General features: G+C 40.9%; 1 protein-coding gene across 2 annotated transcripts in view; it reads right to left on the bottom strand.

Moving 5' to 3' along the window:
- LOC144682768 (palmitoyltransferase ZDHHC20-B-like) overlaps positions 1-19,870 on the bottom strand; it is a 129,971-nt gene extending 110,101 nt beyond the window's left edge. The window contains exons 1-2 of one of the 2 annotated variants that reach the window (XM_078545443.1): positions 19,730-19,870; positions 5,139-5,165 (exon numbers count right to left, since the gene is read on the bottom strand). In XM_078545443.1, the coding sequence (XP_078401569.1) occupies positions 5,139-5,165; positions 19,730-19,868 (166 nt within the window). In that variant the 5' untranslated portion in view covers positions 19,869-19,870. The remainder of the gene's footprint in view (positions 1-5,138; positions 5,166-19,729) is intronic. The other variant, XM_078545444.1, reaches the window with a different exon arrangement.
- Between the last annotated feature and the right edge of the window lie 7,740 nt (positions 19,871-27,610).

The following is a 27,610-nucleotide window of genomic DNA, read 5'->3' as shown; positions in this document are numbered from 1 at the left end:
AAACGTCTCAATGAATGCTTATCACAAACTGGTTTCTGTCAAGTGACCATAGCATCAGTGTTCCCACTGTCCACACAAATGGTCTCTGACAATGTGAGCATTAACACAATGGGGTTTGAATCTCGGCCATTTGCAGCTCCTTGTGATACAATAGTTTTTCTCACACGCACTTTGTAGTATTTCATTCTGCAGCCACTAAGCGTGTGGGGTCATGGTGTGTGAGTTTATATAGGTATCTGGACAATAGCAATTGTTAAATCCACAGGAGAGCTCTGTTGCATGTTTAATGTCATCTCAATGAGATGTTCCAAAAGGTTGTTTACATGTCCTGACCAGACAAGCAGGCTAACTTCCAGCCTTGGGCAGTTTCACGTATAATTGGCAGACAAGAAGGGAGGTCACCTGAACCCCTCAACCCCATCTTGTTACAACACAAGTTGTCCATTCTCCATGTTGTTTTAAAAGTGTTCATTTGTCATGTATCCGCAGGTACAGCTGCACTGACGTGACAGTGCTACCTCACATTTATCTGTGTTGAACTTATTTGCCATTCTGTAAGTTTAATATCCTCCTGTAATTTGTTGCAGTCCTACTTAGTGTTGACTATTCACCCTAATTTTGGTCACCCACAAATTTAGAAATTGTGTTTTTGATTCCAAAGTCCAAATCATTAATGCAAATTGTGATTGGCAGTGGTACCAGCACTGATCCTTGTGGAACACCATTTCCCACATTCTGCCACTCTGAATAATTACCCATTGCTTCCACTCACTGCTTTCTGTCTTGAAACCAGCTAGAAATCTATTCTGCCACTCATCCTCTGACTCCTAAATCTCTGACCTTATTCATTAGACTATTATGGGGCACCTTATTGAAGGCCTTCTGAAAATCCAGATAAATTACATCTACTGCATTACCATCATATACTTTCTCTATTAACTCCTCAAAAAATTCAAGAAGGTTGGTCAAACAAGATTTTCCCTCTTGAAATCCATGCTATTTATTATGTTTCTCATTTCTAGATATTTGTCTATACTCCTCTTTAGTAAGGGTTCCATTCCATCCCTACTACTGATCTTTAGCTGACTGGGTCTACAATTCTCTGGACATGTTCTGACAACCTTCTTAAATATAGAAATTACACTAAGTATCTTCCAGTCCCAGCACTACACCTTTTTCTAACAAATTATTAAATATGAGTAGTAAAGCCTCTGTTACCTCTCCCCTAAATTCTGGCAGATGACTATTTATATAGATAAATGTAGTTGTTATGCACATGGTTGAAAGCAATAGTCAGCATGTGTATACCATGCAGAGTCATGTGCTCAAAGCAGCTGAGTAGGAAAGGTTCCTGTGTACTATAGTGCATGAATCACTGAAGGTCCATGACCAGTGCTGCGAGGCTATTGCAAAAGTAAGCAGAGTGTTCAAATGTAGTGCCAAGATAATTAAATACAAGACTAGATTTGTACAAAGCCTTTATCAAGTCTCATTTGGACCACAGTGTCTACTGATAGTGCCTTCACATGATGGGTGATTCTTAGGTGCTGAAAAACAGAGGAGGACTATTAGATTTATACTTTAAGTGCCCGCAGTCACAGTAAGCTTAGGAGGAGATTTGAATGAGGTAACATAATAAAAAGATTAAATTCAGCCAATGTGGATAGGTTATTTGCACTAGATAGGTTTGAGAGAATCAGGGGACACAACTACAAGTTATGTAAGAGGTATATTAAGAGGTATTTCTTTTCACACAGAATTACCCAACTGCTGGAACAAATCGTTGGCATATACAGTGAGTGCTGATTTGTTGCAAGCATTCAAAAGGAAATTAGATGTGTTCCTAAAGCATCTGGAAAGTATGTAGGTTGTTTAATCACCTTTTGAGGTCCGAAATCAATTTTGGGAATTTTTTTTCACCTCTCCCTGGAGAATGTGTGGCTGAGAAGATGGGATAATGGAAATGTAGAAGTCATATCACAACAATATAAACCAATTTTAGCTTCAAGGATGGGTTTATCTTTTCCTATCCTTGGCTTTCATATATTTGAATGGTTGGTGAAGCACGTAGGATGGTTGAATAGAACATATAGAATTTACATCATAAAATGTAAAAAGACCATTTGACAATGGCCAAAAAGACAAAGAGACCATTTGATCCAGACGTTTCTCTCATGAGTCACCCAGACTAATTTCACTAGCTTGTTCACACCCCATAACATTCAACATGCATCATTTAGTACATCAACCCTTCTAAAATAATTTACTGGCCTCTGAATCAGCAACTGTTTGTGCAGAAAATTTCACATTCTAGGCACATTTTTCTAAATTCCCCATTAATTCTTTTTTAAAAATTCTTTATTTGTTCATGGGATGTGAATGGGCATTGCTGGCAAAACCAGCATTTTAGTAGTTGACCTTGAAAAAGTGGTGAGAAGCTGTCTTTTTGAAATATGACATAAGTGTGGTGAAGGTACAACCATGCTGCTGTTAGAAAGGGGTTTCAAGCACTTTGACCCAGTGACAGTGAAGGAATGGTGATATAGCTTCAAGTTTCAAGTCAGGATGGTGTGTGACTCACAGGGCAACTTTCAGGTGTTGGTATTTACGTACACCTACCACCTTCATCCTTCAAGGTAGCTGAGGTCATGGATTTGAGGTGCTATCAAAGAAGGTGAGTTGTTGCAGTGCATCTCGCAGCTGGTACACAGCAGCCATGTTAGACCGGTGGTGGATGGGATGCAAATCAAGCAGGTTGCTTTGTCCCTTAGTGGCGAGTTTCCCCGTGTTGTTGAAGCAGAGCGACCTCACGGAGTATGAAGTCAATGTTGAGGACTCCTTGTGCCACTCTTCATCCTGGCTGTATACTGTGCTGTTATCGGGTTTATGCTTGACCAGTCTACGGGTCTAGTTTTCCTCACTTTGGCACAAGTCTCCAGATGTTAGAAGGGGACTTTGTAGGGTCAACTGTGCTGGGTGCTCTTTTGCCATGTCCAAATCCAATGCTTAATTCGAAGCCATGGACCCATCAGTTATTTTCTTCTTATCCTTCTTTGTAGTTGTTTGACTCAACTGAGTGGCTTGCTCAGCCATTTCAGTGTTGGTGTAGGTCTATGGTCACATATAAGCCAGTCCAGATCAGGACAGTAGATTCCCTAGTTGGGTTTTTTTAACAAAAATCCGATAGCTCTATGGTCTCCATTGCTGATACTATCCTCGTGTTTTTTTGTTTTTTCTAAGAAAAAATGAATTCAAATTCACGAACTTGTGCAGTGGGATTTGAATTATATCTCCCGGTTATTAGTCCAGGCCTCTGGATTACTAGTCTGATAATTCAACCACTACATCATCTTGTTACCCTAAATGTGAGATTGACCATCTTACCAACCAATGGAAACAGCTATCATAATTCATCTTTCACAACCTTTTATAATCTTGATGATCTCAGAGGTCAACATTTTTATCTTCTCAGTCCTAATTTCTCAAGTCTCTCTTAATCACTACTTATCCATGTGTATATGCATGTTGTGAGGGAATCTATATTTTTGGATTATTGTCTGTGTATTTTTATAAGTTAGCTCCTGTGGGGGTGACCTTTGGTTAACTGGAGAGTGTAAGATTTAAGGTACAGAATGTACCCAGCTTGGATACCTGCAGGGGTGGAACCTGTTGGGAGATATTATCAGTTCAAGAGGCAGAGTGAACAGCAGCCCATGAGGAGTCCAGAACTGAAGAAGGCAGTAGAATGTTGCTAGCTTCATGCTGCTGGGGAGACCGGAGTTAAGAGAAGTCCAGGGCAGTTATCAGCCCAGTGAAGCTAAAATGAACAGCAGCTGTTGGCTCTGTAAAACTGGCATTTGGGACGAGGGAAAGCCCATGAGCAGTGAGGTTCTGTTCAGAGTAGCTAGAGAGCTGGAACTGTGCTGGCAACTAGATGCTAGGGTGCAGCCTTAGGAATCGAGTGGGACACAGTTTTAGGAGGAAATTGAGCAACTGGGCGGCTAGCAGTCGTTGGGACAATCTGAGTTGGAGTGGCTTTTGAGAGAAATCCAAGGCTAGATCCTCGAAAGAGAGGAGTTGAAATCCCTCAGGAGGAAGACAGTTGTAAAGAATTTTTGTGACTAACTGACATCTGTGTGGGTTGCTGAGAAAATCTGGGGGGCCTGACTTCATTGTGTCTGCCTTTTGATGTGTACTTTTTAGTATGTTCAACTTTAGTTTGCCTGTTAATTCATGTCTACCTCATATTAATTCTGGATGTTAGAGTATAAGATAGATGGTATTGTTTGTTTAGTTAACTCGTGTACAGTAAATGTCTTCTGTTTGTGTAAAACCGTGGAATCTTATGGCTTTATTCTCTTAACTGGGATTTCAAATTTCGTCTACTTTAACAAAAACTGATGCCAGTCCCTAACCAGATCGGAATAAAATTTGGGGGTCTTGTCCAGGACCATAACAAAATTTGGGGTTCTGGTCTGGGATCATGACTATGCACAGCAACAAAACTGTCCTTACAAAATAATGTAAACTGCTGTACTGCAATACACTGAATAAGTTAAATATTATTTTGTCAAACAAAATATGACCATTTATGAATAGGTACTTATGATGGGAAAGAAAGTAAGAGTAAAAATCTCCCTGAACAGTGGCTTAAGGACACCACTGACTTTTTATTGTTGGTGCTGGATTCAAACTCAGGGCTGACTGAACAATGTAACTTTGTTTTTGACTGATATCATATCATAAAACAGACAAAATTCAGCAATAACAGTCACTAGCTTCCAATTTCAGAGAAGCAGCAAAAATAGCTGATGTGCAAGAATAAGATAGCTGATGTGCAAGAATAAGAATTTATACCCAATAGATGTCAGCTGATTTCTACAGTTGAGGTTTAGAAATCTTTACTCTCCGTGTGGTTCATTCTGTAATTATCCTAGAATGCTAAGAGGTTAAGGATTCCATACTCTATCATTAGCCCTCCCATTGATGACTACAGAAAATGTGCATGGCTGAATAAAATTGTCGTCACATCACTGCTAAATTCCACGTTTATTTGAACTACCCACATTCAAATGCAAAACATTTATCATGTTATTTTTGAGACATCAAAGCGCAGTTTGCTAAATATAAATCCTTACCTTTTTCTCCAATGGTCTTGATGGTAACTGCAAGATAGAAAAAGAAACTGTTGAAACTTTGAAAACCAGAAGATGCAAGCTTACACATTAACTAAAGCTCACATTTCACTAAGTGTAAACCATGACACCCCCATTAACAGTAGTCAAAACACAATGTCCCAGTTATTTCATAGCTCTGCCATCAACGGCAGCTCTGATTGTATGGAATGTAAAATATACAAAGCGGCATGGTTACAATGACCCATCTAATCTACCTTAGGGTGATCTACCTAAAGGGGTGATTTTCACAAAAGCCTCTGAAAGAGTCCCATTCGGTGTCAATATATACACACTGTGGCTGGAGTGTTAACTCATTGGGTTGGAGAAGGAATACAAGCAATGAAACCAGGTCACAGATACACATGTAAACATTTCTGCTTGCACAGTTTTTAGCTGCACTGAAGTACTATGGACTGTTTTGCAATGTAAACAGGTGGCTTCCCCAGTACCAAGGAAAAATACTGCAGATAGTGGGAAGAGGAAATAACAGAAATGCTGTGAATAGTCAGCAGGTCAGGAAGCATCTGTGGAACGAGAGGGTTAACAATTCAGGTCACAGAGTGGGCTCCCACAGTAATTGGGAGCCTAGGGCACTATAGGAGAGCTGCTTCTATTTCTATAAAGCTGTCGGGCTTAAAAACAAAACATTCTGAAATACTGAGAATCTCCTTTTAATTTATTTTCTCCCATCAGGCTATTAACTCCTGCTTGAGTTTTGGTTTCAAAGTGGTTACCCTCCAATACACCACTCAACTAGCCATTCTTACATGGTGACTGTTGGCAAGGTATTTGGATGCATTGATAAGACAAAGCATAATCAAGCCCAGATCTTGCCCTCATCTAACACCTACACATGCACTTTCCATCAGCAGTCACTGGTTAACAATCAGGGTTCAGAACACTCAATGCTTGTCTCCTTCTTAGGACTGAGGACTGAGCAGTGAGAAGCTTGGAACTCCCAAATCTTTGCAAAAGCTTTCTCCTATTAAGTAAACTCACAAAAAGCTAAGTACATCTGAATTGGATTACATGTTGAAGTATAAAAGAAAGCTAAATTAAACAGAGTGCATATGGATTTGTCAAGTTTTGGTAGCCTAGATTTATATACCATGGCAATATATGTGAATAATAAACACCACAAAAAGATAGCATTTAAATATGTGGGAAGAATCAAACCATTATGACGCAGCAGTTGGTAAAGGCTGTTATTTAAAATCCCAGAGGAAAACTTTAAACAACTGTCATAACCTATATTTTCAATTGGTATGTTTTGAGTTACAGCTCTAAGTTCAGGAACAAGACCACCAGTTCTCAAGAGGTTTTTATATCAAACTAAATGAGATCTCTATTAATTTACAACAAATTAAATACACGCATGGCTACAAATTACTACTATCATAACTTTTAACAAGCTCTCAAACTAATCTCCACTAAGGCATCAATAACCAATAATCAGACACCAGGCAAAGCATTTTTAAACAAATTCAAATGAATTTCAATTTGGTCCTTTGCAGAAAGTTGTAGGCTTACGGTAAACTCCTGTTATACCCAGCCTTTCTCTTTGAATATAAATTCTCATTGTATCACCAGGCCCTTTGAACCTCTTTCATAGTACCAATTTTATTAGTAATATAAACATTGCTTGGTGTCTCCTAGCTAGGTGCAAGATTTCACTCCCAATCTTGAATGCTCTATTCAACAAAATGCAAATGTACCCTCTACCTACTGTTTATATCTCAAAACTACTATACATCAAAGCACCCACACTAGCTGGCTTTAATCCACTTAACACACACACAGACTAAACCTCTATTTTAAAAAAAATTTCAAATAACATTATATACATTAATATCACTTCCTAACAAGAGAATGGAAAAGCATAACTTTAACCTGACACTTCTTTCCTGGCACTGGTTGCTCACAGAACAACAATTAACACAGAACAATAGCAGTTCCTATGTGCTGTATCCACTGCTGCCAACTAAAGTATAAAAGAAACACACCAAAATTGCAAGGAGATCACGCAATAATGATGTTCCATATTTGTTGTTTATTTTGTCAGTTCATGCTTTCCTTTATTTTAACATAACTAGTTAAAAAAGCTACAATATGGTAATATTTCCTATTTCCTGCTGAAAATTAGACCACAGTATAAACAGTATATTTCTGAGGGAAGCCAAACTTTGATTCTTCTCATTCCTCTTCAGCAGCTTTTCAAATATATTAAGCAAATTATTCTAGCAAATGAGGCCTGATTTTTCTTCAAGCCCGGTTCAATATAAAAGTTTTTCTGGCATGTAATTATTGTACCGAATAATTTACCGATTCGATAAAGATGCAAACAAAAAGACTGCAGGTACTGAAAATTTGAAACGAAAAAGCTGAAATTACAGTAGGTCTGCCAACATTTTTGGAGAAAAGTGTATTGACATATTGGGTATGCACATTTCTTCAAAACTGAATAAAAGACAGACAAGCATATTAATATAACCAGAAAGAGAGAAGGGGGAACATATATGTGAAAAAAACTAAGAGAGAGGGAGCATCAGTGGGATAAAGTACCATATAATCGTAGTCAAATAAGACAGTAGCATTAAGACAGTTAAATAAATAAATGGGGTGTGAATAGCTAAGGATACGAGACACCTGGGGTAAATGTGATTACATTTATGAAATGAATAACCTGAGCGGTAGAGGGAGGGTAGATGTAAATTTAAAATAAGCTTAAAAATGTTGATGCAGATAAAGCCTGAGGTCAATGTTCATATCTAAGGGCTGCAGAGTACCTAGGAAAAAAATGAGATGAGATACTAAAAAGAAAAAATAGGCAATCACCGGAAGTCTCAAAACACTTTACAGCCAACTGTTATAATCTCGGTAGAGATCAGTAACTTTTTTTGGAAATCCAAAAACCCAGGTGTATACTAAAAGAATGAAACCATAAGGTTCAAGGTTTAAAACAAAAGAATTTTACTACACAAAAATCAAAGAACATGAATAATAACAGTATAATAAGTACATTGAACGCTTTCTTATACTCTAATCCAAACTTCTTAACCCAACTTTCCTTCTACACCCATTTGATTTACACCCCCAATAACTCAAGTCAGATACTTGTCCAAAATTGGAAGATTAACCACTTGGTCTGAGGACTGTTTCAAATATTCATACATGGGTTGAGATTTCTTGGGCCTTCTGTTTAGTTTTGGCATGGTTGTCCCTTCAAATCTCTTCCATCCATCTGATCTTTGCAGACTCTCAGTTCAACACTGGCATCATTAGTGTCTTAAACATAGCTACCTCAGATCAAAACTCCCCTGGTTCTAATATTCTTTCACTCTGAAGTCTTGCATCTAAAACTCACTCACTCTCTCTCTTCTCAGCTTGGCTATCTCTAGAAGTCTAACTCATTATTAGGAGCATTTCGGTTAACAAGAGTTTAAACTGTTATCCAGCACACCAAATTTCAACAGAATCTTTTTTGAAAGAGATGGTTCTTGCAGCAAACTTAACTAAACTGCATGCAAAACAGAACCACACCCAGTAACACATTCATCCCTATAATTAACTTATGGTTGCCCTGTACCTACTGTTCATCTCAGAGGCAATTTGGTCACATGATCAGTTACTGGAAGCCAGTTACTTTGCAATCAATCCCCTTTCAGAGAAATCTAGTTCTTAAAGGGACCTTCATCCCAACATAAAATATAGGTTTTTCCCTAAAAGCACATGAGCCATCACACAATGAAGTACCCTGTCCCTTAAGCTTGGGCTGAGCTCCATTGCATCAGATGCAAATCCACTGACAGATGTTAGAGATTTGGAAGGGAGTTAAATTAGTGAGCCATAGCATTAATCATTACACATGTAGACAGAACATCCGTGATTCCTCTGACACCTTACGTCACATCAACAATTTCTAGTTCCCTGGCCCCAACCGCTTCCTCTTCACCATGGATGTCCAATCCCTCTACACCTCCATCCCCCACCAGGATGGTCTGAGGGCCCTAGCTACTTCCTTGAACAGAGGCCCCAACAATCCCCATCCACCACTACTCTCCTCCGTCTGGCTGAACTTGTTCTCACACTGAACAACTCCTCTCACTTCCTCCAAATAAAAGGTGTGGCTATGGGTACCCGCATGGGCCCCAGCTATGCCTGTCTCTTTATGGGGTATGTGGAACATTCCTTGTTCCAGTCCTACTCCGGCCCCCTCCCATAACTCTTTCTCCGGTACATCGATGATTACTTCGGTGCTGCTTCATGCTCTCGTCGGGATCTGGAAAAATTTATTAATTTTGCTTCCAATCTCCACCCCTCCATCATTTTCACATGGTCCATCTCTGACACTTCTCTTCCCTTCCTTGACCTCTCTGTCTCAATTTATGATGATAGACTGTCCACCAATATCCATTACAAGCCTACCGACTCCCACAGCTTCCTCGACTACAGCTCCTCACACCCCGCTTCCTGTAAGAACTCCATCCCATTCTCTCAGTTCCTTCGCCTCCGTCGCATCTGTTCTGATGACGCTACCTTCAAAAACAGCTCCTCTGACATGTCCTCCTTCTTCCTTAACCGAGGTTTTCCACCCACGGTCGTTGACAGGGCCCTCAACCGTGTCCGGCCCATCTCCCGCGCATCCGCCCTCACGCCTTCTCCTCCCTCCCAGAAACATGATAGGGTCCCCCTTGTCCTCACTTATCACCCCACCAGCCTCCACATTCAAAGGATCATCCTCCGCCATTTCCGCCAACTCCAGCATGATGCCACCACCAAACACATCTTCCCTTCACCCCCCCTGGCGGCATTCCGTAGGGATCATTCCCTCTGGGACACCCTGGTCCACTCCTCCATCACCTCCTACTCCTCAACCCCCACCTATGGCACCTCCCCATGCCCACACAGAAGATGCAACACCTGCCCCTTCACTTCCTCTCTCCTCACCGTCCAAGGGCCCAAACACTCCTTTCAAGTGAAGCAGCATTTCACTTGCATTTCCCCTAACTTAGTCTACTGCATTCGTTGCTCCCAATGCATTGGAGAGACCAAACGCAAACTGGGCGACCGCTTTGCAGAACACCTGCGGTCTGTCCGCAAGAAAGACCCAAACCTCCCTGTCGCTTGCCATTTTAACACTCCACCCTGCTCTCTTGCCCACATGTCTGTCCTTGGCTTGCTGCATTGTTCCAGTGAAGCCCAACGCAAACTGGAGGAACAGCACCTCATCTTCCGATTAGGCACTTTACAGCCTTCCGGGCTGAATATTGAATTCAACAACTTTAGATCTTAAACTCCCTCCCCCCATCCCCACCCCGTTTCTTCCCCCTTCCTTTTTTTTTCAATCATGTATATAGATTCTTCTTTTCCCACCTATTTCCACTATTTTTAAATCTACAACTAATACCTTGCCAGTCTTTCCACCCCACTCCCACTAGAGCTGTACCTTGAGTGTCCTGCCATCCATTCTTAATTAGCACTTTTCTTAGATAATATCACCACCTTCAACACCTCTTTGATCCTTTTGTCTGTGACATCTTTTGATTATCTGCTCCTATCACTGCTTGCTTGTCCCCACAACCACCCCACCCTCAACTTCTCTCCCCCCGCCCCCCACCTTAAACCAGCTTATATTTCACCCCTCTCCTAACTATACTTCAGTTCTGTTGAAGGATCATGTTGGACTCGAAACGTCAACTCTTTTCTTCTCCACCGATGCTGCCAGACCTGCTGAGTTTTTCCAGGTAATTCTGTTTTTGTTTTAGACAGAACAGAGATGATTGTAAAAAACAATGATGTAATCTGCATGGTCTCCTGAATCTGTGAGCAGTGAATACAATAGAATATCAGCACTGCCATCTTTCAGATGTGAAATTAAACCAAGGGCTTGGGTGGACAAAATAGATCCCAAGAACTGAGGGCATCCTGGCTAAGTTTGCAGATGATACAAAGATAGGTGGAGGGACAGGTAGTATTGAGGAGGCAGGGAGGCTGCAGAAGGATTTGGACAGGTTAGGAGAATGGACAAAGAAGTGGCAGAAGAAATACAATGTGGGGAAGTGTGAGGTCATGCACTTTGGTGGGAAGAATAGAAGCATAGACTATTTTCTAAATGGGGAGAGAATTCAGAAATCTGGAGTGCAAAGGGACTTGGGAGTCCTAGTCCAGGATTCTCTTAAGGTTAACTTGCAGGTGGTTAGGAAGGCAAATGCAATGTTGGCATTTATTTCGAGAGAACTAGAATATAAAAGCAGGGATGTGCTGCTGAGGCTTTATAAGGCTCTGGTCAGACCACATTTAGAATATTGTGAGCAGTTTTGGGCCCCGTATCTCAGGAAGGATGTGCTGGCCCTGGAGAGGGTCCAGAGGAGGTTCACGAGAATGATCCCAGGAATGAAAGGCTTAACATATGAGGAACGTTTGAGGACTCTGGGTCTATACTCGATGGAGTTTAGAAGGATATGGGGGGATCTGATTGAAACTTACAGAATACTGAAAGGCCTGGATAGAGTGGACGTGGGGAAGAGGTTTCCATTAGTAGGAGAGACTAGGACCCGAGGGCACAGCCTCAGAGTAAAGGGAAGACCTTTTAGAACAGAGATGAGGAGAAACTTCTTTAGCCAGAGAGTGGTGAATCTATGGAATTCATTGCCACAGAAGGCTGTGGAGGCCAGGTCATTGAGTGTATTTAAGACCGAGATAGATAGGTTCTTGATTGGTAAGGGGATCAAAAGTTACGGGGAGAAGGAGGGAGAATGGGGTTGAGAAACTTATCAGCCATGATTGAATGGCGGAGCAGACTCGATGGGCCGAATGGCCTAATTTCTGCTCCTATGTCTTATGGTCTTATAACACTTTTTGTAAGGGAACAGGGAGTTCTTCATGTCTTGGACAATATTACCCTTCAACCAACATTATCAAAACAGATTATCTGGTTAATTACCTATTCGTTGTTTGTGGGATCTTGCTGTGGTCAAATTAGCTCCCATATTTGCCTACACAACAGTGACTGTACTACAAAAACCCACCAACGAAAGTGCTTTGGGAAGTCCTGAGGACATGAAAGGTGCTATATATTTCTTTCTTCTTTGCCTCCTAGATTAGAGGAAGTATACATAAATTGCTGGTACTCAAAGAAATAGTGTTGCATAATAAAAACAGAAAATAATGGAAATATTCAGCAGGTCTGGCAGCATCTGTGGAGAAAGAAACAGAGTTAATATTTCAGCTCATTGACCATTTATCAGAGCTCTTCTTCTCATGAAAGGTCATCAACTTGAAATTTTAACTCTGTTCTCCTCCACAGATGCTGCCAGGCCTGAATATCTCCAGCAATTCAGACTCCCAGCACCCACAGCATTTTGCATCTGTAACAGTGTTTGTGTCCATGGACAGCATCAGAGATGGTGAATGGGCAGATGATATTTCTGCATTTGCATGGGATAGGACAGCTGAAGTTGGGAAAAATGGTTTCTCCAGAATGCAGAGAAGTGAGGGAAGGGGAAGATGGGTTCCAAGATGTGATCAGGCACACCAGATGATATGCCATTTCTGTCATCTACAAAATGATCCCACCATGTGTCATGAAGAGATATTGTGTATGATGTTATTGGAAATTATTTTTAAATTGGACTTGTAGTAGGGTTTGTGTCTGTGTGTGGCTTAATTGCGTTAAAGCCAGCTAGTCTGGGTGCTTTGATGTATAGTCGTTTGAGATGATAATTAGATGAACGTAAGACTAGAAGGTAAGAAGTACATTTGCATTTGTTGAATAAAGCATTCAAAAGAAGGGAGTAAAATCTTGCAGCTAGCTAGGAGACACCAAACAATGTGTTCATATTACTAATAAAATTGGTGCTACGAAAGGGGTTTTATTGTTAGAAGAGGTGGAGTTCAAAGACCTAGTGATACAATGAGAATTTACATTCAAAGGGAAGGTTAGGTATAAACAGAAAGGAGTTTGGTATGTGTAGGTCAGAGGCACGTAAGATCTAAGCAGCCTGTAAGCCCTACAACTGTGTCTGCAAAGGAACCAAATTGCAAGGGATCTTATTTTGAATTTGTATGGTCAAATGTGCTTTGCCTGGTGTCTGTTTAAAATCTATGGGTTATTGTTGCCTTGGTGAATATTTAACCAGGAGCGGTTAATTTGGGGATTTGTTTGAAAGTTATTATGGTAGTAATTTGTAGACGTGTTTGTGTTTAATTAGTTGCTAAATTAATAAATGTTTAATTTGGTTTTATATAAAAAACCTTGAGGCTTGGTGGTTTTACTTCTGAATTCAGAGCTGCATTTCAAACATACCAATTGAAAATATAGGTTATGACAGTTGTTCAAGTTTCCCTCTGGGATTTAAACAACTCAGCCTTTACCAACTGCTGTGTCATAACACATGCTACACATCTTCCCCTCTGCTCTGCTTTTGGAGGGACTGCTCTCTCTGCAACACTGATTCACTTTTCCACAACTCCAACTTTCAGCATGCCATTCAAATGCAGGAGATGCACTGGCTGTTCATTTACTTCCACCCAAACAGCTGTCCAGGGTCCTAATGTTTTTTCTGTATGAAAAAGTAATTTATGCTTACTTTCTCTCATCTAGTAAACTTGCTGAGTGTTCACAGTGCAGGCTCTTCCTCAATGGGTGGACCAAATGCAGATTGGATAACTGCTGTACTTATTATCTCTGATTTGTCCGCAAGTATGACACTAAACCAACAGTGGTTCACTAATCAAATTTTTTTGCCAATTTCCTCGACTTCTTTGGTCACAGACCTTCTTCACTCTTTCTCCTAGGTGTCCCCATATTGCTACAACCTGAGCAATGGCTTCACTAACTTCAGTTTTTAATTACATCCTCACTTTCAAACCTATTTTAATTTCATACCTGCCCCCAGGTTTTACATTTATTGCCTTTACATCAGGTCTCACTTATTTAAATAATCATGCATCCCTTGTCTCTTTAGTGCCTCAATGCTTCTATGTTCAACTAAGACTGTCACATAATCACAATGCTTCTTCAATGTGTGTGTTTGATACATATATTTTCTCTCCAACTCCCATCTTTTTTGCTTGCATTAACATTTTTGCTCATCTCCTGTTCTTAAGAGTATGAATTTGAAAGGTCAGCTGTTTGCCCTCCCCATCGATGTTGGATTTTCAATGTTTTGATAATGATGAACCTTCTGGAAAATCAAACACAAGTTGATTTTCATCTTTACCTCCAGTGTATGAATTGGGTACTTTTATATCCCAGCTAATGGGTTGTGAAGCAATGGAGGCATATATTATTTAAATACATATATAAAGGGACTGACACATCACCGATTTTGAGAACAACATCCCTTTCCACTAAGATTGTACAGATGATGATTATTGGGAAAAGATTCAGAAACAAAAAATTATACATCCCAAAAGAATTATTATTTCTCAACTTCTGTTTAGTCAGTATTGCTTTGAAATCTAAAGCAGCTATAATATTCCATTTGCATCAAATTAATTTAATGCCAATACTGTATATATTCTGAACATGGTCATGTATGACTCAAATTCAGATACATAAGCAGCATTCGTTTGGGGAGGGCAGTGAGGGGAAGGGTTTTGCAGATTTATCTTCAGAAACTTAGCATTCCCAAAATTATAATAATGACAACTTGCATTTATATCGCACCTTTAACATAGCAAAGCATTGCAAGGCTTCTCACAGGAACATTATCAAACAAAGTTGACACTGTGAAACTTAAGGATATGTTAGGTCAGATGATCAAAAGCTTGGCCAAAGAGGTAGGTTTAAAAGGGCACCTTAAAAGGAGGAAACAGAGATAAGGAAAAGGACCTTTGAGAGGGAATTTCTGAGCTTAGGGCTTTAGCAGCTGAAAGCACAGCCACCAGTGATGGAGCGATTAAAATCAGGGATCATAAGACATAGGAGCAGAAGTAGGGCATTCGGCCTATCGAATCTGCTCTGCTATTCAATAAGATCATGGCTGATCTGATAATCTTCAACTCCACTTTTCTGCCTTTTCTCCATAACCCTCGATTCCCTTACTGATTAAAAATCTGTCTATTTCAGCCTTGAATATATTTAATGACCCAGCCTCTACAGCCCTCTGCGGTAAAGATTTCCATAGATTCACTACCCTCTGAGAGAAGAAATTCCTCCTCATCTGCTTTAAATGGGCGACGTCTTATTCTGAGATTATGGCCTCCAGTCCGAGACTCTCCCACAACCTCTCAGCATCTACCCTATCAAGCCCCTAAGAATCTTACATCTTTCAATAAGGTCGCCGCTCATTCTTCTAAACTCCAATGAGTACAGGCCCAACCTACTCAGCCTCTCCTCATAAGAAAATCTCTCCATACCCGAGATCAATCTAGTGAACCTTCTCTGGACTGCCTTCAATGCCAGTATATCTTTCCTTAGTTAAGGGGACCTAAACTGTTCACAGTATTCTAGGTGTGGTCTAACTAGTGCCTTGTATAGTTTTAGCAAGATTTCCCTATTTTTATACTCCATTCCCTTTGAAATAAAGGCCAACATTCCATTTGCCTTTCCTATTACCTGCTGAACTTGTATGCTAGCTTTTTGTGGTTTATGCAGGAGGGCCCAGAAATGTTGGGGTTTAGTGACAGGGAAGAACTGAAAGAAATCAGTATTAGTAGGTAAATGCTGTCGGGGAAATTGATGGGATTGAAGGCCGATAAATCCCCAGGGCCTGATAATCTACATCCCAGAGTATTTAAGGAAGTGGCCCTATAAATAGTGGATGCATTGGTAGTCATCTTCTGAGATTCTATAGGCTCTGGAACAATTCCTACAGGTTGGAGGGTAGCTAATGTAACTCCACTATTTAAAAAGGGAGGCAGAGAGAAAACAGGGAATTATAGACTAGTCAGCTTGACGTCGGTAGTGGGGAAAATTCTATAGTCCATTATAAAAGATTTAATAGCTGAGCACTTGGAAAACAGTGGCAGAGTCAGCATGGATTTATGAAAGGGAAATCATGCTTGACAAATCTGCTGGAATTTTTCAAGGATGTAACTAGTAGAGTTGATGAGGCAGAGCCAGTGGATGTGGTTTATTTGGTCTTTCAGAAGGCTTTCGACAAAGTCCCACATAAAGAGACTAGCGTGTAAAATTAAAGCACATGGGACTGGGGGTAGTGTATTGAGAAGGATAGAAAACTGGTTGGCAGACAGGAGACAAAGAGTAGGAATAAACGGGTCTTTTTCCAAATGGCAGGCAGTGACTAGTGGGGTACTGCAGGGATCGGTGCTGGGACCCCAGTTATTCACAATATATATTAATGATTTAAATGAGGGAACTAAATATATCTCCAAATTTGCAAATTACACAAAGCTGGGTGGGAAGGTGAGCTGTGAGGAGGATGCAGAGATGCTTCAGTGTGATTTGGACAAGCTGAGTGAGTGGGCAAATGCATGGCAGATGTGCATGTGGATAAATGTGAGGTTATCCACTTTGGTAGCAAAAACAGGAAGGCAGATTATCTGAATGGTTATAAATCGAGAGAGGGGAATGTGCAACGAGACCTGGGTGTCTTCGTACACCGGTCGCTGAAGGTAAGTATGCAGGTGCAGCAGGCGGTAAAGAAGGCAAATGGTATGTTGGCCTTCATAGCTAAAGGATTCGAGTACAGGAGCAGGGATGTCGTGCTGCAATTATACAGGGCCTTGGTGAGACCACACCTGGAATATTGTGTGCAGTTTTAGTCTCCTTGTCTGAGGAAGGATGTTCTTGCTATACAGGGAGTGCAGTGAAGGTTTACCAGACTGATTCCTGGGGTGGCGGGACTGACATATGAAGAGAGATTGAGTCAGTTAGGATTATATTCGCTGGAGTTCAGAAGAATGAAGGGGGATCTCATAGAAACCTATAAAATTCTAACAGGACTAGACAGAGTAGATGCAGGAAGGACGTTCCCAATGGTGGGGGAGTCCAGAACCAGGGGTCACAGTCTGAGGATACGGGGTAGACCATTTAGGACTGAAATGAGGAGAAATTTCTTCGCCCAGAGAGTGGTGCACCTGTGGAATTTGTTACCACAGAAAGTAGCTGAGGCCAAAACATTGTATGTTTTCAAGGAGGAGTTAGATATAGCTCTTGGGGCGAAAGGGATTAAAAGATATGGGGAGAAAGCAGGAGTTGGATGATCAGCCATGATCATGATGAATGGTGGAGCAGGCTCGAAGGGCCAAATGGCCTACTCCTGCTCCTATTTTCTATGTTTCTATGACCCCCAAATCCCACTGTGCTGCAGCTTTCTGCAGTCTTCCTCCATTTAAACAATATTCAGCTCCTCTACTCTTCCTGCCAAAGTGCATAACTTCACATTTTCCCACATTATATTCCATCTGCCAAGTTTTTGCCCACTCACTTAACCTGTCTATATCCCTCTGTAGATTTTTTGTGTTATCCTCACCGCTTGCCTTCTTACCTATTTTCGTGTCATCCGCAAACTGCACAAGAGGTCAGAATTGGAGGAGCATTGGGGGATGTATGGCTGGAGAAGTTAGAGACACTGCAAATTCCACTTCAGTATAATAAACTGAAGTGGAAGTAGTTAGTTTATTTGATTATTAATATTCATCTTCAGTTTTAAATACTTGCAATAATCATTAGATATTTTACAACTTTTCCCACTTCCTAAAAACATCAACTTATAGGAACTTCTTGTTGAGTAGAATTCCACAAACATTTTCCAGTGTTCCCAGAAAAAAATCTCAACTCTCTTCTAATCCTTCTGCTTACTACTTTAAATCTATGTCCCTTGGTTATTGATCTCTCTGCAAAGGAAAATAGTTCCCTCTTATCCACTCTACCTAGCCCCCTCAATTTTATACAACTCAATTAAATCTTCCCTCAGTTTCCTCTGATCAAAATAAAACATCCCCAGCCTATCCTATCTTTCCTCATAGCTAAAATTCTCCATTCATAGCAACATCCTCACAAGTCCTCTGTATCCTCTCTGTGCGACCTCATCCTTCCAGTAATGCAGTGACCAGAACTAGCTGTGGCCTAACCAGCGTTTTATGCAGTTCCAGCTGAATTTCCCTGCTTATATTCTATGCCTTGACTAAGAAATGAAAGTATCCCATATGTCTTCTTAACCATCTTGCCTACCTATCCTGTCCTTTAGTGGACATGCATTCCAAGGTTCCTCTGTTCCTCTATAGGTTTCAGTATCCTATCATTCATTCCCTTGTCTTGTTTGATCTCCCCAAATACATTTTAAAAACGTATTCTTTCACAGGATGTGGTTGTCGCAGCACGTATTGTCCATTCCTAAATGCCCTTGCATTAATTCTCTGTATTGAATTCCACTTGTTAATTTTCTACCCGCATAACCAATCAGGTGATATCTTCCTGCGATCGACAGCATTTTTCCTCACTCTCAACCAGTTTTTGTATCATCTGCAAATTTCTTAATCATGCCCCCTACATTTAAATCTAAACCATTGATGTATACCGTGAAAAGCAAAGGACCTTGTACTGAACTTTGCAGAACCCCACTGGAAACAGCCTTCCAGTCACAAAAACACCAGTCAACCCTTACCCTTTGCTGCCTGCCACTGAACCAATTTTGAATCCAACAGGGCTCTTACTTTAACAAAAACAGAATTACCTGGAAAAACTCAGCAGGTCTGGCAGCATCGGCGGAGACTTACTTTTCTGCCCAGCCTGCCACCTAGGACTTTGCCAAAAGTCTTGCTAAAATACATCAAACATGCTAACCTTCATCAACCCTCCTCTGTTACCTTCTCAAAAAATTGAATCAAGTTAGTCAGTTGACTGGTGTTCAGAAGTGCGGAACAAAGGCAAGCACTCACTCTCTAATCCAGAAGTATTAATGCGGACTGCAGCACTGTAGTGCCACCCCGAGTGAGATCAACACAAGCAGTAAATCTGGAACTTCCTGGTCTGCGAGGATCACCCTTACTTTCTGAACCAGAGAAAACTATAGAAATGTAATTAACATTGTCTTGCATTTATCTACTCATTTAACCAAAAGGAGTCAACCTTAATTTGATTTAACGATTCGATCGAGGTCTGACATTTTCTGTCTTGCTCTTTATAGCACAAGACTATAATGTCAATAGCATTTATAGTCTATTTTTTCCAATGTATTTTGAAAAACAAGAAAGCAATTCTACAGGTGGCGATGATCATAATCAAATTCGATTCGGCTGCAAGTTAAATCCTTTGCTTGCCAAGCTCTCATTTAAGCTCTTGAAATCCACAGGCTTGTTACTGTCACCACTGACAATGAGTGGAAGTTGCTAGGCACCGGGGTGGGGGCAGATGCAGCCGCCTGTAGATCAGTCTGTAAAAGTGCCAGGCGGTTCCAGCCCGCGAACAGCCTCCTCTAAAACCCCCGGCTGAGCCTGAGCAGGCTGCCCGGAGAGACTCCTCTCTCCACCGGCTTTGACAGGCAAACCCAGCCGCTCAGTTCCTCCAGCTCTACCCCGCCTTGACAACGTTTGAAAAAAAAAAGAACAGCCACAGATGGTGCGTGTGTTTATCTTTTACTCACAGATGCATAATTCTACCACGTAAGCGTAGTAAGACCAACAGGCAACGAGCGTGATAAAAATGACTGGGATCCACCCGACCACCCGCTGACAACACCTCAGGACATTCGACGGCGCCATCTTCCTCCCCTCCCCCCCCATCGGAGGATTATGACCAACTGCGTCATCACGCACAACACGTCAACGATTGGCGGAGGGGGAGAAAGGGGGGGGGGCTATATGTATCACGTGGTCATTCTGGTGACGTCGAGATCCGCATGGCCATGGTTCTTTGAATGTAGTGTAAGGTATTACACTCAGTAAGACTAACACATGCTCGTTTGCAGGCAGCTATTATTGAACTAACTTTATTTACATCTTCCATAACAGAGAGGGCAATATAACAAAGTGCTCAGCTCTTGCAATATATAGGTTTGCCAACTGTGATTAAATGTATTCCTGGAGGTTTCATCACATGGCCTGTCCCCATGCTCCAGCCATTAGTTAGCCAACACATCCATCTTTGTGACTTACTACCTTCCTACACCAATTAGAAAGCAAAAAGGCTCATTACCCAATTGGATGATGCTTGACTGTCAGCTAAACAGCCAGTTCCTCCACACACACGCCACCCGCCCCCTGCATTTTCAATATTTTTATATCCGGTAAGGAGAAATTTTTAAAGGAAATGACAAAAGAATATTTTTTAATGTTCCTATGCTACTTCTCCAGGGTTGCATATATCAGTGTCCTGGAGATTGATCTTCAATTCTTAGAGACTCTAGGCCAATCCTAGAGGTTTGGCAACCCCATATCACACTCCCTCCCCACTTAAAAAAATGTACATTAAAATGCAAAATGGTACATGTACATATTCCCAGGATACAATATGACTAAACCAGCATCAACACTACATGAAATTCAACATGTGAGGTTGCACATTTGTTGCTTTGTAATCACAATCAAAACATACATGACTGACGCTGCCAAAATAATTTACATGTAAAACACATTTTTTCCTTACCGCCGATATGTGTTACAAAACAAAAATATCATAATCTGACAAATTTAAAGAATAACTTATTTCTTCTCCCTACATACTTTCAATTAACCTATCTGGCTTCTTTCTCTTTCTGTTTGGTAATCTCTTTCCATTTGCATTAGCTTGGCTCTGCTTTCTCAATACTTCTGACTGTGTCAAATCTGAACTGGGAATTTGACTACTAACTCCACTTAATGGTTGGGACCATGGTATTGATTGATTTGTCTTGATCAAAGACCCTGACATAATTTGTTTTAGTGGTGGATTCTATAATACCAGCAAACTTTACATCTCTTTTTGAGTTTCACTTTATTTTAGACTTACTTTGGGCTATAGGAGGAATTTGGCTACAGAAGGTTTATCATGCTTTCCTTTCAACAGATTTCCTCTTTCAAGCAAATGATCTACATGACAATGATGGAGTCATACTCCATGTGAAGGCACCTAGTCTCTTTACAACAACTCCAATCACATACTTCTCCTTATTACCTTGGTGGTTGATCACCATGACTTTCTGACCAGCACTGAACTCTAAGTTTCATGCCTGGTGTTTCATGACTCATTTTCACTTTGTCTTGCTTTTCTCTTGCTTTGCTATTGACATCAGGCTTAAGCAAGCTAAACTTTGTCATAGGAATGTGTTTAAACATTAACTCATAAGGTGAGCAACCTGTTGTAGGCTGTGGGGTTATTCTGTAAGGGAACAGGAACTTGTCTAGCCTTTGTCTAAGAGAAACATGGGAATGACTGCCTAACTTATCACCTAGCAAATGTTTCTGTAAAGTCCTCTTCATAATCTGTACATTTCTTTCTGCAGCTCTGTGATATGGTGGTATTAGAGTGTGTCTGACTCTATTCTTATTCAGAGATATTTCAGACTCACCTGATGTAAACTGTGAACCATTATCTAACACCAACGCCTCTGGCAAACCATAAATTGCAAACCAACTTCTCAAAACACCAGTAGTTTTGGCATATGCGGTATTGGGCGTAGATTCAACATTTATCCACTTGCTATAGCTGTTGATCAAAAGAAAATACTCTTTCCCTTCCACTTCAAAGAAATCAGCATATACTCGTTCCCATGCTTTTCTTGTGTTTGACCATGGAATGAAAGAAACCTCGGATCATTTCTCAATCTGAGACACACCACAACTTTTCATCAACTCTTCAATATCTGTATCTACTTTTGGACACCAAAAATCATTTCTTGCTTCTGTGTTCAAATGGACTATCCCTGTGAGCTCTTGATGAAGTTCCTCTAACAATCTCTCTCTAAACCTTGGTGGAATAATGACTATTAAACCCCAAAGGACACACCCTGGATCTACACACAATTTATTTCTATGTTTGAAATACTGCAATTTCTCATCATCACACTCTTTAGCCCAAGCATTCATGACATAATTGAGCACTTTACTGGGAACCACATCCTTGTGAGTTTCTTCACTAATTCCTTTGACTGGCACATCATTTGTGTGTGTAAAGTAATTCACAAGTAACTCAGTGGCTAAAAATGAATCAGTCTTCACGGGAAATCTCGAAAGAATGTCCACATTTGCGTGATCTGCTGACTTACAATATTTAATCTCGTAGTGATGAACCATCAAAATCAACACCCATCTGTGAAGCCGTGCTGCCGCTAGGGATGGTACACCCTTCTTTGGGCCAAATATGATCATAAGGGCTAGGTCGTCAGTTAAAAAAGTGAGCTCCCTACCGTACATGTTTTTGCGAAACTTAGTAACACCATATCTAATCGCTGAAGCCTATTTCTCAACTTGTAAATAATTATGCTCTGACTTTGTTAAAGTACGCGAAGCATATGCTACAGGCTTCTTCACACCGTCTTCCATTATGTGAGATAACACCACACCTAACCCATGCGATGAGGCATTGCACACTAAAACTAATTGTTTCTTGGGATCATAGTGAGTCAAAGCAGCATCACCAGTCATTTCTTTCTTCACTTCTTGAAATGTTTTGTGACACTCCACAGGCCACTCCCAATCTATTCCATCTTTGAGCTTTTGATACAGTGGAGCAAATATATTAACTAAGTCGAGGATAAAATTAGACTAATACACAACAACCCCTATGAATATTTTAAATTCTTTTTTGTTCTCTGGTCTCTCTGCTTTCAAAATCCCTTCAACATTCTCCTGCATTGTGTGGATATCTTCACCATCTATTTGGTGACCCAGGTATGTTACACCTGACACTATGAAGCAACACTTGTGCTTTCTAGCTTTGATGCCATGCTCCTGAAGTCGATCTAAGACTTTGTTCAACCTTACAATGTTCTCTTTCATTGTCTTACTGCTAATTAGAATGTCATCTAAGAAGAAGCTCACGCCTTTCATCCCACTTAGTACCTGATCCATGAAGCTCTGGAATACCGCTGGAGCAGTAGACACCCCACCTTTTGTTCTGATACAGTCAGTTTTAGTCAGTTAATTCGAATTGCAAATGTGCATTTGATAAATCTATCTTACTGAACACTTTCCCAGTGGCTAAATGATAAAACAAATCTTCACTGGTAGGCAGCAAGTAAGTATTATTCTCGACCAGCTTATTTACCATTTGCTTATAATCTCCACAAATCCATATGGACCCATTTGCTTTTTGAACTATTGCAATAGGTGCAGCCTATTCACTGCTCTTCACCTTCATAATTGTCCCTGTTTTTGCTAATCTATTGAGCACTTTACTTACTGCTTCTAACTGTGCTTAAGGCACTAGCTTAGCCTTACAAAATGTTGCCTGTACATTGTCCTTTATCTTGACTTCAGCCTTGTAATACCTAATTTTATCATTTGATCTTCCTTGCTCAAAGACCACTTTATGTTCTCTTAGCACTTTCTCAATATCAGATGTACTCTTACTGATCCTTACTGTAAATAACTGGGTCCAGTTTAACCATATTTTCTTAAGCCAATGCCTTCCCATCAGGGATACTTTGTTCCCTCCTACTACTACCAATAGCAAGTCATAGCAATAGCAAGGATGCATCATCATATTCCACCTTAACATTAACTTCACCTAAAACTGGAAAACTGTTATTGGAATAACTAGTCAGTTTCACAGCAGTTTTGCATAAGGGATGTGATTTAGGAACCTCTGTACTCTCTTTCCGAGATAACAGAGACTGCTGCAGCTGTATTAATGATAAAAGTAAGCTGTGAATCTCCAACGTTCATTTCTACTTTGGGGGCTGGAATTATATCTTCAGCCCTATTACTCGCATCTTCTGTGTGCAGTTTTTCTTGTTCTCTGACTGAATACAACTTTAACATCAACTTCTGGTTCCATATCTGTCATATCTGCCCATTCAAGGACTTGCAGTTTCCAAAACTATTTCCAGACCTACCATAGCCTCAACCTGTTGCATGACTGCAATCTGGAGCTTTACCATGACCTGGAGCATTACTGTTTCCTCTATTCCTACATGCAATCTGGATATGGCCAACTTTCCCACAGGCAGAGCACTTTGACTGGAAATGCTGGTATTTAGATGGTTGGTGGCCACTTTGGCAATGGTAACATATAAATTCCTGACTCTGAGACTGTGAACTTGGCTGCCAAGGCCTGGATCTTGCTGAAATCTGGCGGACCTCCCCTGCTGGCTCAGGAAATAAATTCCCTTGCAATATGCAACTTCCTCTTTCTGCCATTTCCATTGCTGTGGCCCCATCACAGGCCTCCTTCCATGTCAGCATATTGCCTATACTCAAAAGCTTGGCTTGGATTTTATTGTTTTTTAGGCCGCCTACAAACAAGTCTCTAAGGTCGATATCTAAGTTCGCGTCATAACCACAGTGATGAGAAGTTCTTTCATTCGAAAATGCAATCTGCAGAATCTCACTTGGCAACTGCTTCCTCTCACGTAATGCAACTTAGTGCAATTTCATTCTTAGTCGTGCTGTAATAAGAGTCCAGAATCTCATTAAATTCAGAGTAGTCCATAGTACTGGGGTCTTGGGTGACATTGGTTAGACACCACCTCAAAAGCATTTGGCCTCACCATCGTAAGGAAAACATTCACTTTACCCTCATCTCCTATTGTATTCACTTTTAGCCAAATTTGTTGCCTCTGATCGTGATTACACCAGATCTCTTTGTTAAGGTTGAATTCCCCCATTATCCTCAAATATGTCTTCAGTGTCATTTTTCAATTATGTACTGTGCTGACTCATTGTGTTTACCTGAATACAATGTGCACAAGGAGCAATCTTTCAAATCGCCTCAACTTCCTCAAAGTCAAACTTAGAGGTTCCAAAAATGTATCACAATCTTCTTCAGTCCATAATTTTGGAAATGATATGTAAAAAAAACCCTAGCTTCATCATCATCTTTCTTGTATTGCACTCAGTAAGACTAACACATGCTCAACTGCAGGCAACCATTATTGAAGTAACTTTATTTACACCTCTGCAACAAAGAGGGCAGCAGAGAGGGTAGTATAACAAAATGCTCAGCTTTGGCAAAATACTAATCAAATGGCTGAACCTCGTTGGGGGCAGGGTGTGGGGGAGCAGTGTGGTATCTGTGACATGGTCTATTTCTGGTGAAGTAGAGATCCACTTAGTCATGGTCCATCAAACTCATCCAATTTTCAGATCTGACAGCCTTCAATCATTGGGACTGGTTTCACTTTGGTTGAAAAATATACATGTCAAAGTAAAGCTTCTTTACGTTGCAACTGTGACTACACTTCAACAACAGCCAATGGCTGTGAATCACTTTGGGACCACCCACCCTGGGCATTATGAATAGGTTTATATAAATGCTATTGCTTTTTCTTAAACTTTAAGGGCAGAATTTTCTGCCTGTCGGGTGGGCGGGCCCAACCCAATCTCCGGCGGGCAGGGAAACGATCCCCGCCGGAGAAACGGGCCCCACCACCATTTTATGTGGGCGGGCCAATTAAGGCCCGCCCAGCGTGACGTCTGGCGGGAAGCACTATGCGCTTGCTGTGTGGGCAGGGGGATTCCCCAAAAGCGAGAGTGCGCTTATTCACGCATGCACACAAAAGAGCGCACATCTCCCTGAGGCTAAGTGCTGCCTCAGGGAGATCACTTACACTTTTAAAAATTTTAAAAATAGAAAAAAATAAATTCCCTAACATGTCCCCCTCATGTGACAATGTCACATGAGATAGGATATGTTCATAATTAACATAATAAATTTATTAAAAATTTAAAAACCCTGCACGAAACCTCATCCCGCCTGTGGATGAGGCTTCATGTTTTATTTGTTTGCCACTGGGGCTTCTGGTCTGCCCGCCAACCTTAAGGTTGGACGGGCAGGTACACTAAGTACTTTAATTGATCTGTCAATGGCCTCAGTTGGCCATTGACAGGTCAGCGGGCCTGCAGCTGATTTTGTTGCGGGTCCGCCTTCCTGAAAATTTAAATGGATTGGGATGATTTTGGGGGGTTCCGCCCGACGTCATCCTATGTCATTTTACGCGTCAGCGAGCGGGCCTCGCCCCCTGCTTGCCGATGGCAAAATTCTGCCCTAAATCTTTCCAGTATGAATATCAATACAGGTACTGGAGACCTTATTTGGCGTCCCAAAATCCAGAAGGGCCCAAAAACTGGCTACATTTGAAGCTGTTGCCTGGGGTAGCAATTTGAGTAAAACTCATTCATCCTTTAGTTTTCATACTTTATTTTATGTATTATAAGTACATGCTAGCCTCGGACCCAAAATCCATATAATCCCCAAACCCAGCACATGTTCAGTCTCGAGTTTCTCGGGTATAGGGTCCTGTTTCTGTACCCAGAATGAGTTTTAATGTTTTAGATATGCTTTTATAATTTCACAGAAAGTATCCCTATTTTTTATAAATATTTATCCGTAAGCTCTGATTCCCTATCAAATAATTCACCCGATTCAGTGAGGTCAGTTTATCATCATCATTTCTATGTACTCTCCACACTTTCTTCATACCTATTTGTGTGTGTGCATGTGTGAGACCAAAAGAGAAAGAGGTCACAATGCATTATGAAAATTAAAAGGCCTACAACAACACAACGCACCCTTAAAAAAAAGCGTCCATAAAAAAACTGGGTTTGGCATATAAAAGTAGCTTTCAACATATCAAACAAACTGGTTTAACTGGATAAACAAAGCAATTAAGGTTGTAGCGAGTAGAAAGGAAAGACTTCTATAAAATACACAGATTAAACAGGAAGTCCAAAAGGTAGCAGAGCTTGTGAAGGACTCTGAAGTGGATGTGGTACGGGTAGGGTTTACCAACCCTCCCGAAATAGTCGAGAGTCTACCAGAATAGGCATCAATCTCCTGGTGGCCAAAGAAAGCAATCCGGGAGATTTTAAAACAATATTTTAAAGCAATCAGTCCCATAATTCGTCATCCCTAACCGCCAAAGGGAAAGCAGTTACAGCTCATATCCTGAGGCATTGCCATCGTGACATCACATCTGCCATAACGCCGCCCAATCAAATTCAAACTTTAAACTGAAAAAAGCCAGGAGGACTCCGATTGGCTGGGATTTTAGCAGGCTGCGATGGGATTGGTGGGGTTTGAATTTCATTGAGGGATCGGGCACAAGCAGCAAGTGTTAGTCTTGAGTGCAATGGGCGCAAGCAGGCATTTGGATCACTTCATTTCATTAAAAACACAGGGATAGAAAAAGAAAAAGAAATTTCCGGTCAGTTTCAATAACTTTTAATATCACTGTTTGAAACCATGGCATCGGAACTTGCTTCGAGCCCCTTAAGAGTAAGTAAAACATTTTTTCTCTAAACTTTAAATATTATTCACCCTCACTGCCCAGTTAAAGTTGGTTTGTTTTCCTCTCTCATCCTCCCTTAGAACCAGCTCGTGCCATGCC

Source organism: Cetorhinus maximus, chromosome 7 (assembly GCF_964194155.1).
Source record: "Cetorhinus maximus chromosome 7, sCetMax3.hap1.1, whole genome shotgun sequence".
Lineage (NCBI taxonomy): Eukaryota > Metazoa > Chordata > Chondrichthyes > Lamniformes > Cetorhinidae > Cetorhinus > Cetorhinus maximus.
Note: the sequence above shows the minus strand (reverse complement) of the source record. Positions and strands in the feature narration are given on the sequence as shown.